The sequence below is a fragment of the Silurus aristotelis genome (assembly GCF_946808225.1).
Source record: "Silurus aristotelis genome assembly, chromosome: 24".
Lineage (NCBI taxonomy): Eukaryota > Metazoa > Chordata > Actinopteri > Siluriformes > Siluridae > Silurus > Silurus aristotelis.
The window spans coordinates 3,578,704-3,596,580 of record NC_139597.1 but is presented as its reverse complement, the minus strand read 5'-3'; the positions used below and the strand labels follow the sequence as shown (position 1 = coordinate 3,596,580).

The following is a 17,877-nucleotide window of genomic DNA, read 5'->3' as shown; positions in this document are numbered from 1 at the left end:
GAACTGCACTCAATGATACTTTACCATCAACAACAGCGCCGTTTTTATCCCCTCTGTTTTCATTCTTTGTCGCCAACACTGACTTTTTTTTCCTCCTCTTTGGTGGAAGAGGTCAGGATTTAACACCTGTTTGAGTCAGATCTCTTTCTCTGACGGTAGATATGAGCAAAACACCGCTCTGGTTAGGAATAGATTATATTATCTCTTATATTTTAGACTTGTGCAGGAATCAAGATTTCAAGAACTAAAATCTGACCTTTTTTTAAAAAAAAATTTTTCAATCGCTTTTTTCATCCCCCTCAACATTCGACCGTTTTCCTGTCACAATAAAGTAAGTCTTGTCCAAAATCATCCTAATGACAAATTAGATTTTCAAACGTTACATGATCAAATATTCACCCACCCTTTTTTTTTTGTGAGTTAGTTTGGCATGAGAGTATGAAGATAGCTGATCCAGGAGGTTGAAGGCTTCCTCTGAGATGCATGAATCCAGTCAGCTTCGGCTTGTGGGCAATAAAAACCCTTCAGTAGTTACATTTAGCTCTTACATAAGTAGTTACATCTCATCAGATTCACCAGAGAGTCGCCTGGAATGGTTTTCCAACCATCTTGAAAGAGTTCCCAGAGATGTTAAGTACTTGTTGGCTGCTTTTTCTACCCTCTCAGTTGCATTTGGATCGGGTGATCGCGGAGGCCAGATCATCGGATATCTCCTTGCTCAAACTGCCAAGCAACTGCAATCTGCGCTCTCACACACACACACACACAAAATAATGGACAAGCCTGAAATAGCAAATTATAAATAGGCAGAGTTTTTTTCCCCCAGAATATTGTTTTGGTTTTAAGTCTTAAGAAAATGAGAATGAATGAAACAAACACACTCCTTAGACCTGAAAGCTCCTGGGTTGAGATTTACGCTCGTGTTTGGCGGGGGGGGATACCAGGAATGACAGCAATCTACTCATCCTATATGCACATTCTACATGGCCAAAGGTTTTGGAACACCTGACATTTCCAGCCATGTGTTTGTTCCCGAAACTGTGAGCACGAACCTGGAGGCACCCATTCGTACAGGAAGTGGGTGGTGACATTTTTCCTTCACTCGAACCACGAGCTCCAAACCTGTTCCAGCATCACGATGCTCCAGTGCACAAAGACATGATCTCCATGAAGATCTACTATACATGAGTCGGAGTAGCTCTTGAGTGGCCCGCTGTAGGTTTCTGACATGAGTGGAGTTTTGATATGAAATGAGTGTATTTAGAACCGTATCTAGGAATCCTTCATGGTCCAAGCTGTAATTTTAATAATGGAGAACAAAATCCCATCCATCCATTTATTCATTTATTTATTTATTTTTAACCAGAAGTAAACTTTTGCTTACATGTTCTCTGGTCTCCTGCAGGATCCTGTATGAAGTGTGTATTGATGAATGTAAATCGCTCTCTCTCTCTCTCTCTCTCTCTCTCTCTCTCTTTTTTAGAACAAGTTGAGGACCGGAGGCTAACTCTGATGACCGTTGAAGAAGGAGCGGCCGAGTTTGTTCTGTTACCTTCATGGAAAGTTTAGTGAAGAAGAGCAGAGACCATAAAGCACCGTACAGATACACACCTGACTCTGAGGAACAGTCTGGAAAACTGGAGAAATAAGATCCCCTCTGTCTCGTTCTCTCTCTCCTTCTCTCTCTCTCTCTCTCTCTCTCTCTTGTCTCTCTTTTTTTTTTTTATCTATATGTCCATGTTTCTTTTTGGCAGAGTAGGACAGCGTTACAGGTATGAAAACCAGGAGTAGTGTAGATTATAATATATTGTATTATAATGTGCCAAACACCTGAACAACCAAATAAGTGCCTCAGTGGGAATAAAATAAAGATGAAAAGATGAAAAAAAAATAAATAAATAAGTCCAATTTTTTTTATTAGGGTGAAGCTGGGAGACGTGTCATTGCGTATACACTCGACGTCTAATTGCACTAAATCTTCATTCATTCGCTCTTTGTTCGAATTGTGTAGGGAGGCAAAAGTTTTGGCGCCCCATATCATCCAAACTGCTCCGCATATACTCAAGTCAATACACCTCTGTTCTCATCAGACTGGACCGAGGCTCCTGTTGTAAAACTGTTCATCACATCTGTGTGTGTGTGTGTGTGTGTGTGTGTGTGTTGTTTTTTTTTTTTTTTTCTTTGCTTTTTATCCACACCAAGACGGTGTGAACTGTCAGGGAGAATAAAAGGCTCAAACTGCAAACCTGAATCACTGTTATTGCATTGCTGTTCTTTTTTTTTCTGAAAGTGTGTGTGTGTGTGTGAGAGCAAAGGAATAATTTTCTTATCCAAGATCATTCTCGCTTTTTTGTATTTCAGACAAAATGAGGGATTGCAGTCATATCCTTTTCTGCCTCTCGCACCACACACACCTCCTTCTTCCCTCTTATGTAAATTTCTTTTCTAAATTCTGACACAGGAAAAATCTTTTCACTCTGTTAGAGCGGTGATGGAATGCCTGATGCTGGGAGACCTGTAGTTTATAACCTTCACTACATTCCCAGACCGCATCAAAAGTCTGCAAATGAATCAGCCGCCGACTGAATCTGTAATGACTGATGCTTGAGTGGGTGTTTTGAACTCTCAAAGCTCCGCCCCCTTTCCTCTTGTCTCACATGAGCTATTTTTCATTTGGCGCTCTCGTCTCGCCTACTTGAAATGTGGTTTCCGTGCGTTGTGTCAGGCTAATTAGGGAAAGTTTTATGTTCGTTAGCGTGGAATAAAATGGTCACGATCGCAGTCAAAAGGGATGACCTTTTTGACGGGAGAAAAAAATAACATTAAACGGGACTACAAAGGTAATAAGTGTTTGACAGACACGTTTAGGCAGCATTGTCAAGCGCATCTGGGTAGGAGCTTAATACAACGGCAGTATCCACTCAAAAATCAACTCTATATAATATGGATGTGCATCTTCATAAACGAAGTATAAAGATACATATGTAGCAGCTACCTGTACCATACGACTTGCAATATGATGCGATGGAAACAAATTATGCAATTCAAAATATTACAGAAGGTTCACTTTTATTTCTTTGGTTCAGACAGACAACAAACCAATTTACTTAAAAAAAAAAATACAATTAATGTTTTTTTTTTTTCCTGTTGTGTCTGCAGGGAGATGCAGCTCTACCTCTGCCATGTTAATCTCTATTCTATGCGACTCAGGACACGCCTCGGTCTCCGTAGTGTTGCGATTCGTCACGTTCACGCCGTTTGTATCAGTTCAAAGCTGTCGTCACGGATTTATAAGTGGTACCACCTACAGTCATTTTAAGTATCTTCAGGTTGTCCAGATGAGGAACGTCCTCAGCACCTGGTTTAAGAATGATGAGAGAGAACTCCTACCAGAAGTAGGGCATCGTGATGCATCAGGCAGGGCCAGAAAAAGAATCAGGGGAGGTGAGAGGAAGCATTAGGTATGATTCTTGTCATGTTATAGTAAAAAAAAACATCTATATAATATTTCCACACAAGTTAATTCTAATTTTAATCATGTTAAATGACTGTATAGAAAACGGCATGGAAAATGTGCATCTGTATGTATGTATGTATGCATGATGTTATTTATCATGGCTCTGATTTATAGGCTCCTGTGTTTCTTAGCTGAAGCTGCCCGAAAGCTTTAGGGATGGAGGGGAGACAGCAAGGTGGCCTACATAAGAGAAAAGAAATGCTCTTTATTAAGTTCACATTGGTATTAGAACTCCAGAGGGTCATATGCTCTCGAGCTGCTGGGAAAAACAAACATTTGTCACAGTGTTACTCGGTGTGAACTTCACTCGCAATACAGTTCTGTGGTAGAAACTATCAGATTTAGTGCACTCGTTTTTTTGGGGAGTGTGTTTTTCTTTTTTCCCTACATAATATGAACAGTTTTGAGGCACTGGTCATAAATAGTACAGTTTATTACAATTATATTAAAATTTAATCACAGACATATCAGGCAAAAACACACAAAAAAAAAAATTTTCTTTATCATCTGTAACCGGTGTGTAAGCGTTCGCTCGTGTGGTGTGTATTCGTGTTCAGGGTCGTGTGTCCCAGTCCGATTTTTCCATTCCCTGCAGAGGCGACTTAAACTTTTCCCTTCATCAAGAAATCCAGATTGGATGAATATGCAAATTGAAAAAACACCCCTGACGCACACCCACCTGCTTCTTCTGATAAACCCGAGTGATAAAAGAATCCATTTGCATAGTGAAGTCTGATGAGATTTAATATTTTATGATGGAAAAACACTTTAGATGGATCAGTGTGAATTTAGAATTGGACCTAATTCATTCACAAGCACACAAAAAAAACAGCTCATGGTTTTACTGGTTGAAGTCGTAGCTTGTAACCGTAGATTTAGCAGATGAGTGGGTGTGTTACTTAAAAAATTTAAGAAAAAAAGACATTAGACTATAAATACACATTTATTCCTTTGCCTCAACATTAACGAACGTGTGGGTGTTGGTATGACGTCAGAATTGCGTCACACATTTGAAACTATGCCGTGGTCTGAATACTGGATTCTGATTGGCTGGGAGGTCTAACTTTAAACTGTTGAAAGAACAGGTCTTTTGTTATCGTATATGTTATCGTATATAACTATGGTTACATTCACTTAATATTTACAGATAAGTGGATATATTTACTGGAGAAGACATAAAGTCATCCAGTCATATGCGGTTCCTTTACAAACCTTGAGCACAAACTATAAGACATACGTCTTAAGATTTCGTGCTCCCACATTTATTCATTTGAACTTGGAGACCCAAACCTGTTCCATGACGATGCCCCTGTACACACAAGCCAGCTTTATGAAGATCTGCTTTAAATGGTTTGGAATGAAAGATCTCCTGCTATAGATCTCTGAACATGGATTGGAACGCTGAATGCACCACAGGCCTCCTCACCCTTGTTGCTGAATGAATCCCCTGGAAATCACCACAAGCGCACATCAAAATCTAGTGGAACATCCTTCCAGAAGAGTGGAGGTTCTTATAACCGCAACTGGGGACTAAATGTGGAGTGAGGATGTTCAAAAAGAACACATATTTAGGTGTCCACAACTAATGTCCAACTGTGATTTCATGATGAATTTATTGTTTTAGAATGTCTGAGTCTGGAAAGAGTGTTTAGAAGTTTTAATATTATCATTATTGCTTTATTAGTAGTATTTTCTGGCTTTGCATCGCCATATGAAGACAAGGTGTTGAATGTGTTCATCAAATCTGCTCATGACATTTAGATTCAGTATAGTAGTATTTAATCTTTAATAAAGCGTGAAGGTTATTATAACAGCAAATGAACAAGTGTCCACGCACTTTGGTCCATATAGTGTTCATGTAATCCTAGAGCAAATTTACCCTTTTTTTTTTTCCATCTATTCCGACAGCTTTTATCCAACAATGCTGGAAAAAGACCATGGTATAAACTGGATAATCCATGGATAAGAGCGAGTTACACCATTTTTATGCATTTTATGGAGGCACCGGCACGCCTCTTCACATCAGGTGGTAATTCAGCCTTTCTTTACTTATTTAATTTGGTGTCTGGGTATTTAAAACACCACCTTATTAGGACTTACGTGTTTTAGACGATTAAATGATTGTATAAAGGATTGAATACGCTATGCTTATAATGCTGTATTTATATACACCTGTAAACTAAAGTTTGGGATGTGATGTGGTTTAATGGTGGCATTTGTATTCCTGTTTGATCCCCCGGATTTAAGCCCTCTTTGGATTGCATTGGTTCATCAGCGGGACGTCTGTAATACGTCCTCATTGATACAACTCTCACATCTGGACTGCGATGCAATTACTACAGGAGGAGTGAGTTTCTAGCAGGTTGTGATTTCTACAATCCCAGATGTTCACTTAATTAAATATCTAACATGGAAAAGCTGATAAATAAATCTGTAAGTAATTAGCAATTAAATATAAACAATTCATTTATTTAAGTATTAATGTCAATATCTAACTAGCTATGGAACGATATTTTTTCAACGTGATAAGGTCATGTGGGTTCAGTGTTCACTAACAGATTGATGGTCACTAATACACACTACGAGCCTCAATACAGCCAGCAGCAGGAGTCAAACCTTCTTTCTTTTTTCCAACACGGGGAGTCGTCTGTGTATAAGATCCCTGCTGTGTATCTGGACTGGACTAAAATAACCAGACCATTGAATATGGTGCAAAACAGTAGACTACAGGACTTGTAATTTTGACTATAATAGATTTAGTTGGAATAAATCTAAAGAGAGGGAAAACCCAGCTTTGTTTACGTTACAGTTTGTCCAAAAAAAAAACAACAGTTCCTCAACCACAGCTACATCATTCTTTTCATATCTGGTCTGGTTAGAAATGGTCTGGTTAGTATGCTCAGATGCTCATGTGTAAATTATACACAGTCTAGTAGATTAAATTAAATTAGAGTCACTGATCAGGAAGTTACTTAAGATAAATGTAAAGCGTGAATCATATTTATGTTGTTCATTTGCCAGCAGCAGTAGTGATATCCAACCACTAGGGTTACTATATACTGTATAAAGCTAACGATACGCTACAGTTGTAGCAGCTACTGATGCGATGCTCACCGATTTCAATTCAACACAATGCCATTCAATGCCATATGATGTGATGTGATGCGATGGAAAAAAACAAAAAACTATGATATACAATTCAATATGTTACAGATAGTTCCCTTTTGTTTCTTTGGTTCAGACAGACAGCGAATCATCGATTTGTTTAAGCGCCTTCTAACTTTAACGCATGGCCGTTTCACAAATACGCCTTTGTGGTGCAAAAAAAAAAAAAAAAAGATTAAATAAATCCAGACGTTCTTTTCCTGTTGTGTCTGCAGGAAGACGCAGCTCTACCTCTGCCATGTTAATCTGTATTCTGTGTGACTCTCGCCTCGGTCTCCGTAGCGTTGCGATACGTCATATTCAACAGCGGTGCTGAGAGAACGCGCTCGAGAAACAAAAGATCTATCTACATATCAAATATTGGTCACGAATTATTGGACACTTTCTAAATAATTAAAAGTGTAGTGTATCTACTAACAATTCTATATAAATTAATCATTTTTAGCAATGCAAATATGGTAAAAACGATGCATTAGGATACAAACGACAATTTGTATCTGATGCGCCGATGCAAATATATATATTTTTCTAAGAGTTCTGTATTTAAAAAAACACATAATCTGTACTTTTAGCATAATGTATTTGGTTAAATCGCTAGTAGGCATTGGCCAATGGTGTAGAAGCGTAAGAGTGTGACAGGTAAAGAGACTTATTATACAAAGTGCATGGTAAAGCCTAGCAGGGAAATTTGTCATGTACACACACACACACACACACACACACACACACACACACACACACACACACACACACACACACACATTGCCTGCTTGAGAAAATCAGGGTCAGTGTCGAGAGGTGTGGAGGAGCGTAGTATGGTGCTGTTATTTGATTGATTTTAGGACAGCTTTCCCTTTACTTCTGATACAGGAACAATAAGTCTTTCTCTCTTACTTTGATAGCTTTGCTGATTGTTGCAAAAGAGTCGAATCTGCAGTGTATTTTTCCAGGCTCTAATCAATGACGAGCACTCACAGGGGGGGGATTACACTCCCAGGTGTCTGACCCTTAGAGACTCTTCTGCCTTCAATCTGCAACTCAGCATGATGGGAATTGGACGTCCTTTTTTTCTTATTACAGTTTAATGGCTAAATCTTGTCGCTCTGGGGGAATTTACAATTTGGCAGCATCTCAGGGGAACATGCTGAGGTGCAACACTGGCCCCAAAAACAAGTTATTTAAAAAAAATTATAATTTTAGGTGTTTTTTTATGTTTGTAATCATTCCACACACACGTATGCATAACGTGCAGTGCTCCAGACACCTCAGTAAAAAGTCTTCCTGATGTTCGTAGGCTGGTTTAGATATAGACGTTCTAATAGTTTTTGTCCCACCATAATTGAATTATAATTATTTTTAATAATATTTATAGACTTCAATGCCGGTACGGTAGGATTGGACGTACTGCGCGTCATCTCCAAACCTTTATATTACCAGTGGCTACTTTTACTACTTCATCATCTAATAATAATCTGTGTTTGCATATCAACTCTGCAGTTTGAGTCCTGAATCAGGATGACATCACTGAGCAGTGTGTTTGTATACAATGGTAATGAAAAGTCTTCAAAAACGATGTTTTTTTTGTGGAAAAATTATACCATGGCACCTGACTTCTTCTGTGAAATGATGAAATGTTAAACAGTAAAAAAAATGTTTATGTTTTTGTGAGGAATAGGACTACTCACTACATGTCCTTCCCACCAGCGATGAGTCGTTAATGAACGATCGGTTCATTTTGAACGAGTCTTCAATGTGACTCAGACGAACGAGTCGTCTCAAAGAACGATCTGTTTATTTTCTACTCGGACGTGCGCGAGCAAAGCGTGTACTCCGAGTCGTTCGTTCTTTTATCACGTGAATCTCATAAAGACGCAATGTAGTGCATCACACAGGAAACATAATTGAGTCTCATGAGTCCCCCATGTACTCTATGCAGTTTTATAAATATATACACGTACACATATATAAATTATTGGAACTATAGTCGTGTATGTACATGTGTTGGGGATCTGCTTATTTAAAATGTAACATTTTATTTTCTGATAAAAGGATCAAAATGATCTAAATGACTCGAAAATAGATTTAGAACAAGATTAAAAAAAAAACGTCACTAAAATTACCTGATTTACCCCCTGCCTTTCTACCCACTTATCCACCAGCCAACCGACCCGAATTTCTGCCCTGCCTTCCTCCCAATTACTCACCTACAGTACCTCCAAAACTCTCTACCAAATTCCAATAAAAATAGCAGAAAAAGCACCCAAATACCTAACTGGAATACAGAGATGAGCCCTACTTGAGCAAGATCACAACCAGGCAGGAGTCACCTGATGGTGCACGTTGTATCAGGAAACGTATTATTTTTCAGTCATACTTAAAATCATATTTCCAATCTCATGTACTGTCTTTTTACTTGCGGTGGAACCATTTGGTGTGACTCATCTCACCCTGCACTAAGGATAAAAGAAAAAAAGGTGGATGGGTGGAGACCGGTGCATTACTCCGGCCAATCAACCGTGAAACGTGTGTCTCACTCCAGGTCGTGCCGGAAGCTGCTCAGATTGCCCAGCACTTTCTCCAGAAACCCTATCTAGTGCCGATCTGCTTCAGCACAGTTTGGGCGACGCACACTTCATTATTTTAATGGGAAGCCAGATGGCAGCCTCTTCTATGGGCTCTGTTAGTCTGATAGCTCTATTCATCAACGGCCTACACCATCCACCGACTTCTCCAAATTATTTATAAACTGCAGACTTTTCTCTCTTTCCCCTGCCTCCGTCTCCTTCTCTATATCTCTCGATCTCTCCCTCTCTTTCTCCCATACAGAGCTTCAAGCTAGGAAGCCATAGTGGAATAATTATTCATTAGGATCAACAGATGAAAAATAACGCATCTGTCTCATAAAGAGCTCCGTCTCACGAGGAACTCTCCTCGGCTTAACGGCTCCGGTTCCCATTTGTCTTCGGCAAAGTGTAAGAAATCCTTTTCGTCCCTCCGTTCGCCCAAAAGGATCTTTTAATTGACCAGCTAAATATGCTAAAGACATTTATTATAATTGTTCCTGATGTTATTAGGGAGTAAAAGAGTTTGTGTAGAAATAATCGAGCGAGGTTAAATAAGGTATAAATCAAAGTCTGGTTGCCGAGGTCTGGTACGGATCGTCATCCGTTTACCCGCTCAGCACCTGTGTTACGCAGTCTAAATGTCTCTCCGTCCACGGCTTTCTCTCTCTCTCTTTCCATTTAAAAATGATCAGTGTGAACGTTGTGCGTACAGTGGATTACCTATAAAATTAATGACAAGGATCCAAGTCATTCCATTTCAACGGTTGCTTTTGTAACTAATGCAATGTCAGAGTTCCATTAGACTTTGGATCCGAAAGGTTGTGATTTCAAATACTGGCCACAACAAGCTGACATTCTTGGGCCCCTGAGCAAGGCCCTTAACCCCTTTAGATGCTCAGTTGTATACATGAGATGAATGTAAGTCGTTTTAAATAACGGCATCTACCAAATGCATTTTTATATACAGTATATTTAAATAATAACATTTGAATATATACAGTGAGGAAAATAAGTATTTGAACACCCTGCTATTTTGCAAGTTCTCCCACTTAGAAATCATGGAGGGGTCTGAAATTGTCATCGTAGGTGCATGTCCACTGTGAGAGACATAATCTAAAAAAAGAAAACCCAGAAATCACAATAAATGATTTTTGTAACTATTTATTTGTATGATACAGTTGCAAATAAGTATTTGAACACCTGCGGGATAGAATTCTGACCCTCAAAGACCTGTTAGTCTGCCTTTAAAATCTCCACCTCCACTACATTTATTATCTTAAATTAGATGCACCTGTTTGAGGTCGTTAGCTGCATAAAGACACCTGTCCACCACATACAATCAGTAAGAATCCAACTACTAACATGGCCAAGACCAAAGAGCTGTCCAAAGACACTAGAGACAAAATTGTACACCTCCACAAGGCTGGAAAGGGCTACGGGGAAATTGCCAAGCAGCTTGGTGAAAAAAGCTCCACTGTTGGAGCAATCATTAGAAAATGGAAGAAGCTAAACATGACTGTCAATCTCCCTCGGACTGGGGCTCCATGCAAGATCTCAGCTCGTGGGGTCTCAATGATCCTAAGGAAGGTGAGAAATCAGCCCAAAACTACACGGGAGGAGCTGGTCAATGACCTGAAAAGAGCTGGGACCACCGTTTCCAAGGTTACTGTTGGTCACGTCACACATAGACGTCATGGTTTGAAATCATGCATGGCACAGAAGGTTCCCCTGCTTAAACCAGCACATGTCCAGGCACGTCTTAAGTTTGCCAATGACCATTTGGATGATCCAGAGGAGTCATGGGAGAAAGTCATGTGGTCAGATGAGACCAAAATAGAACTTTTGGGTCATAATTCCACTAAACGTGTTTGGAGGAAGAAGAATGTTGAGTACCATCCCAAGAACACCATCCCTACTGTGAAGCATGGGGGTGGTAGCATCATGCTTTGTGGGTGTTTTTCTGCACATGGGACAGGGCGACTGCACTGTATTAAGGAGAGGATGACCGGGGCCATGTATTGCCAGATTTTGGGGAACAACCTCCTTCCCTCAGTTAGAGCATTGAAGATGGGTCGAGGCTGGGTTTTCCAACATGACAATGACCCGAAGCACACAGCCAGGATAACCAAGGAGTGGCTCTGTAATAAGCATATCAAGGTTCTGGCGTGGCCTAGCCAGTCTCCAGACCTAAACCCAATAGAGAATCTTTGGAGGGAGCTCAAACTCCGTGTTTCTCAGCGACAGGCCAGAAACCTGACTGATCTAGAGAAGATCTGTGTGGAGGAGTGGGCCAAAATCCCTCCTGCAGTGTGTGCAAACCTGGTGAAAAACTACAGGAAACGTTTGACCTCTGTAATTGCAAACAAAGGCTCCTGTACCAAATATTAACATTGACTTTCTCAGGTGTTCAAATACTTATTTGCAGCTGTATCATACAAATAAATAATAAAAAAATCATACATTGTGATTTCTGGATTTTTTTTTTTAGATTATGTCTCTCACAGTGGACATGCACCTACAATGACAATTTCAGACCCCTCCTTGATTTCTAAGTGGGAGAACTTTCAAAATAGCAGGGTGTTCAAATACTTATTTTCCTCACTGTATGTATATATATATATATATGTTTTTTTTTTTTTTTGCAGTAGCATCCAGTGACACATTTCTTTTAAATGCAGCAGAAAGCGAAAGCACCAGCATACTTTTTGTGTGTACGTCCTTCAAACATTATGACAAGGAATGAATACCTGCAGCCTGAAAGGCACATCTTTGGGATTCTTGATTATTTGTTAGTAGCTGCTACATTGCTTTGGTTCCACTCTAAATTCTACCTGTTTATCAGATTGTGGCCCTCGATTGGTTGCACCTGCATACCTGTCCACTTATCAAGTCACACGTGGACAGAATTGCTTATTCTCATACTCTTTCAAGACAAAACGTATTTTATTAGAACCGCTATATTTGGATTATGTAACTACACAGACGGTCCAGACTTGTTTGCATCGCTTCCCGTGGTCTCTACACCAAACTGCATCCATTATTCGCTTACAATTCTCATGCATCCCTCACACAACTTTTTATACTTGAGTTCATTCCAAAGTGAAAACTTTAGCACTTGTAATACTTTTATCGCCCAGACAGAGCTTTCCGCAAAAGATTTCAAAACTGCCTCGGTCAAGCTCTAAAAAAAGCAAAAACAGTAGTAAACCCAAGTGTATGGATCTGTTTTAGACCCATTTTATATAGAGTGTGTTTCTGAACTTTTCTCAGCTTAACCAAGCCTGAAATACAGATATGTTCCTGGTAGAGAATTAAATTTGTTTGCTTGAAGGAGGTTTTTCACAGTCAAACTCCACACACACTTAAAAAGCAGGATAGACTGAAGTATATCTATAGCTAAACACCAGAACTTGGGTTCAGAGATTTTCTGCTTCTTTTTTGATGTGTACTCATGCAGTGTGGATACGAGAATCTGTAGGTATCTCTTAGGAAGTGTGTGTGTGTGTGTGTGTGCGCCAGAAGCCAAGGTTATAGTCCACACACATTCTTTCTCCTGAGATCGACTTGATAATGAACTTCGCCGTTGCTGTCCTGGTGAAGAAAGAATGACCTTGCATAGTATTTGTTGTGTGTGTGTGTGTGTGTGTGTGTGTGTGTGTGTGTGTGTGTGTGTGTGTGTGTGTCAAACTTAACAAAAGAGCCTTGAGAATACAATGCGCTGGTGGAAAGTCCCTGGAGACGCAGAGCGGACGCTTTCTTCACCTTTCTTCTCACCGCTATCATTTATTTTGTCTCTTCACTGAGCATCTTGGTTTGAACTTTGCATTAAACCCAGCCTCAGCATCTCCTGCTCTCCTGCACGATTATGAACATCTGGAGAATGTTATGTCATTTTGAACGCTCTGATCGCCAGATAATCCCTTTTTTGGGGGGGGGGGGGGGGCGAGGGGGGGCGTCAATGTGGGACGAGTTTTGAGGGGTTTTGCTGTGATTACAGGGACAAATTCGTCATGGAAACGAAAGGACAAAAGGGACATCATTTCTAATGCATGAGCGTGACTGGAGCAAACCCGCTGATCCTTACATGCCTAAGAGCCCTTTGTATTTGTTTCTCGTTCTCAGAGACATCAGGATGTTAAATCCTGTCCGGCTCGAGGAACAGGAACAGGAGGAGGAGGAGGAGGTGGAGGAGGATGAGGGTTAGACTTGTTTTTTTGTACATAAACCCATCCATGTGTGAACTCTCAATCTCTTTATTGTCTTTTTTTTTTTTTACCACTGGAAAACTGTTTTGCTCTCTTTCAGGGGCATTTTTAAATTACTCCCCTGCCACTACATTTGAGACATTTTCAGCTCTCGTGTGTATCCTCACCTCCCCTCACCTCCCCTCCCCTCACTTCTGTATAACCTTTTGCTCTACGTTCACACACTTCTCACATCACTCCAGCTCTTTAATACACTTTTGTTATACAAGAACAAGGCTCCAGGAGATTGCTCTTGTATATGTCATTCTAAAATGATCTACTTTTTAAATAAAAGCGATGCGGCGAACAATTTTGAAATCGTTCTCACTACAATTTTCAGTGTCCAGAATTAAATGTGTTTAATCCAAATTATGTACAATAAATGCGTCTAATTTTATACAAATATTTTCAATATAAACAAAATAAGTCACATACTGAATGTAATGATCATGAAAATCCTGTTATTTCTGCAAAGACACACATTTATGCTAATTTTAACAATGGATATTGTCCCAAAGCATTTCTCAACGTATTGCATTAATACTGAAGACGTCCAAACTATGAAAAAACACGTGGAATTTCATTGTGAACAAAAACGTGTTAAACTAAATATGTTTCATATTTTCCATTCGTCTCTTGGTATTCTCTCAATCAGACTCATGTAGTAGTCACCTGGAATGGTTTTCCACCAATCTTGATGGAGTTCCCAGAGGTGTTGAGTGCTTGTTGGCTGCTTTTCCTTCACTCTCTTGTCCAACTCTCATCCCAACAAGACAATTGATGGTCTAAAGCACATTAAGAAGACAAGAAATGCTACAACTCTTGACAAGGTCATAGTCTTGTGAACTAAAAACCGTTCCAGGTTTCCAGACTACCTCATGAGCCGTACTATCAGTTATCTTCGGCTCACGGTGAACTTCGCCTTTTATGGAGTTTTGTGGGCGTGGCTAAATCTAAATCAGCTGTTTCATGAATGTGCGGAGTACTTTAGTTTTTAATAATTTAATATTTAATTAATTAATTAATTGGTTTGTTTGCTTGTTTATTACAGATAATTAGCTTTCAGCCCCATACACACATGAGTATGAGCACTTTGGTTGCCAATGAAAACATTGCAGACTTGTCACTGACATACTCACACAATTTGGATATGGCTAAATAAATGTTTAGTCTGCTGCAGAAAAACCTACAAATATATAGCAAACAATAGATACGTTCCCTAGCAAGCTAACATTTCATTGGTATTGTATTTTATTTTTATTACTACAGTATATTGTATTCAGAGTTTAGCATTAAAACGAGTAGCTATGGATATTAGTAGCTATGGATATTAGTAGCTATGGATATTAGCTAGGATTACGCTGTGAACACATTGTGATACAAAACATTCAAAAGACTCATGTGAGTGTCCCCGTTTTAAAAGTTGACCAAAGTCATGAGAAGTGTTTGTGGTCGTAGTAGAATCTTCATCGTATGGTGCGTTTTTACATTATACACACACATAAGCAGATGGTGTGTCGCTGACAGATGTATGCGTACGCTTTCTTTATTGCGGTGTGTCTTCAGGCTGTGGGACTCTGGTGGGGTTCATCTACTGGAAAATAGCCTTCATCCACACATCCACCCCCCCGTGACACTGTGTCATTGCAGTCTGACATGCTAATATTCACTACCTTTCTCCTTCACCTTCATGGTCGTCTATTAGGACTGAAGGTTTTACGCTTAACTGAGCTAGTTTTGGAGCCAGGTAAAAAAAAAAAAGTCATAATGTCGGTAAAATGTCCTTTTTTTTTTTACTACAGGACGTCCCACAAGTCTGCATGCATGTCCATTTTCTCAATGTAGCTTATATTGTATATTATTAACATTCAGACAGCTTTTAAGAATGCTTTTGCAAGTCTCCAAAAATGTTGGCACCATGGACCAGTTTCAAGCAGTTTTTCAGTGTCCCAGACTGAGGTGGGGTGAGTTGTATTTTAGTCAAGTCAAGTCAAGTCAAGTTTATTTGTATAGCGCTTTTCACAACAGACATTGTCTCAAAGCAGCTTTACAGAAATCAACAGTTAAGGTGAATGGTGTGAATTTGTCCCTGATGAGCAGCTGTGGCGACTGTGGCAAGGAAAAACTCCCTATTTTATATAATGTGTGTCTTATATTACTGTTATGTATAGCATTTATATATTAATTGAATTAGAAAATAAAGAAGAACTCAACTCAACATAATGCAGACTCAATGGGAGCTTCATTTATTGATGCATTAAAAGAAACTGTGACTGAAACAAGTGTGGGAAATTGGCAAAGACAGAAGTGCAGTCCACGAAAGCCAATACAATGGTTTGAAGACCCCTGATCTTATAGTGTAAATACATTTACATTAAATACCAACATATATACATACTTACTTACATACATACATACATACATACATACATTGTGTTAATTCTTCCAATACATGGAGACATTTGGAATGCTGTGTAGATACCCATGTTTCTGAGGTATTCTTGTTTTAAATTCACAACTTTCAGGAAAACAATCCAGATTTTTAGGCATTTGATATTAAATGCTCTCCAGAAGGAAATTAGAAACCGGTTGTTGGGGTGAAAAACGGTGCGCAATGAGAATTAAAAGTATGAATCATGTCACCAAATAGATTAAAGTAATGAGTCTGGTTTGAAAAATGTAAGAAGTAGTAAGTACAGATATTTGTGTAAAAAATTAAAAAAAATGATAGTAAAAAGTTGTCTGAAAAATACTGATGTAAAGAACTGATACCATAAAAATCTACTTAAGTACAGTAACACAGTATTTGTACTTCATTACTTCTCACCTCTGATTAGCAGTAAACCTGTTTCATTAGTGTGTATCTCTATCTGTGTGATGTCACTCGCATTTATACACTCGTCTCTCCATTGTTTGGTTGATGGTTGAGTTGGAGATTATTTGTTTTCGTATTCATCAAGCGTTCTTTACCTATAAAAGTAAGGGGGTGTGGAATGAGGCATCTCAAACGCACTCTCGCGATTGGCTGTTAAGCAGTTAAACATGTTGTACCTCTGACTTCCTGTTTCAGAAGGAAAATGCATTTGATTTACTTCATTATTTATCTGCTTATGTTTTCTGCTTAAAATATATTGAGTGGGAGTAAAGAGTGCAGTGGAGTCATTCAAGTTCCTGGGATCTACCATCTACCAGGAACTGAAGTTAGAGACACATGCTGACTCCATCACAAAGAAGGATCAGCAGAAATGGTTCTTCCGTCTCCAGGTGTGGAAGTTCAACCTTCCACATGTGCTGTTGGTGCTGTTTTGCTCTTTAACTCTGTCTTGTGTATGTCGATTATAGTCTGATTTAACTCAGCTACCAGATCAGACATTAGAACACTATAGAGGACAGTCCAGACTGCTGAGAAGATTATTCATGCTTCTTAGCCCACTTGTCACAAACTGTACACCACTAGAGTGAGAAAATGAACATCCAATATCACAATGGACACCATTACTCGCCTATTAGCTTTTTGAACAATGTTAAGCACAAGAACAACCAGAACTCCGAAGCAATCCGCTTTATGAACATTTAAACCCATACCTGTAACCAAACATGTGCAATATACAGTACGTGAAGCGTTTAAGTGCCAACATGTGCAGTTGTACAACCCCAATCCCAAAAGAAAGTTGGAACACTGTAGAAAATGTAAATAAAAACAAAATACAGTGAATTGCAAATCTCACGAATCCATATTTTATTTACAATAGAACAAAAAACATAAATGTTAAAACCATTTTAAGAAAATTTTAGCCATGAGTTTGATGGCTACAAGTCTCAAAAAAAAGTTGGGACATGGCCATGTTAACCACTGTGTAGTAGTCAGTTCAGGGTGTTCTTTGTTGTATTTTTTGTTTCATATGTTTTTTTAAATGGTGAAAGGAAAAAGCTGCAGGCCTTTTACACAGTGTTCCAACATTTTTAGAATTGAGGTTGTATATACTTTTTCTATTTAATATTAATTAAATTGCATATACCTCCACAATTTTTCAATGCACTACTTTCCACATATCGGTATATTAGATCTGTAAATTTAGCATATGCCATCCCGACTGCACCTTCGGCATATTTTTTTCTCTCTAAAATTTATACGTATTGTACCTAGAAGCTTTTCTCACCAAGACACATTGCTTGTGTGTGTGTGTGAGCCCACTTGGCAATAAAACCTATTCTGAATCTGATTCAGGTAGTTGAGATGATGGATAATTCGTGTGCACTACGGAGAAATGAGAACGAGTACAAATCTCCCGTTTCCATATTCTGAATGTTCTTGGTTAGTTTAAACCAGACTGATGCTTTAATGTCTGTGGCTGCTCGTAGCATATCAATTTGATGTCACTTGACG

At 39.1% G+C, this 17,877-nt stretch overlaps 1 protein-coding gene across 3 annotated transcripts in view; it reads left to right on the top strand.

The window, feature by feature from the left end:
* chchd3a (coiled-coil-helix-coiled-coil-helix domain containing 3a) overlaps positions 1–2,245 on the top strand; it is a 72,160-nt gene extending 69,915 nt beyond the window's left edge. For all 3 annotated transcript variants that reach the window (XM_083528044.1, XM_083528046.1, XM_083528045.1), the window contains one exon: positions 1,484–2,245. In XM_083528044.1, the coding sequence (XP_083384170.1) occupies positions 1,484–1,507 (24 nt within the window). In that variant the 3' untranslated portion in view covers positions 1,508–2,245. The remainder of the gene's footprint in view (positions 1–1,483) is intronic.
* The last annotated feature ends 15,632 nt before the right edge of the window (positions 2,246–17,877 follow it).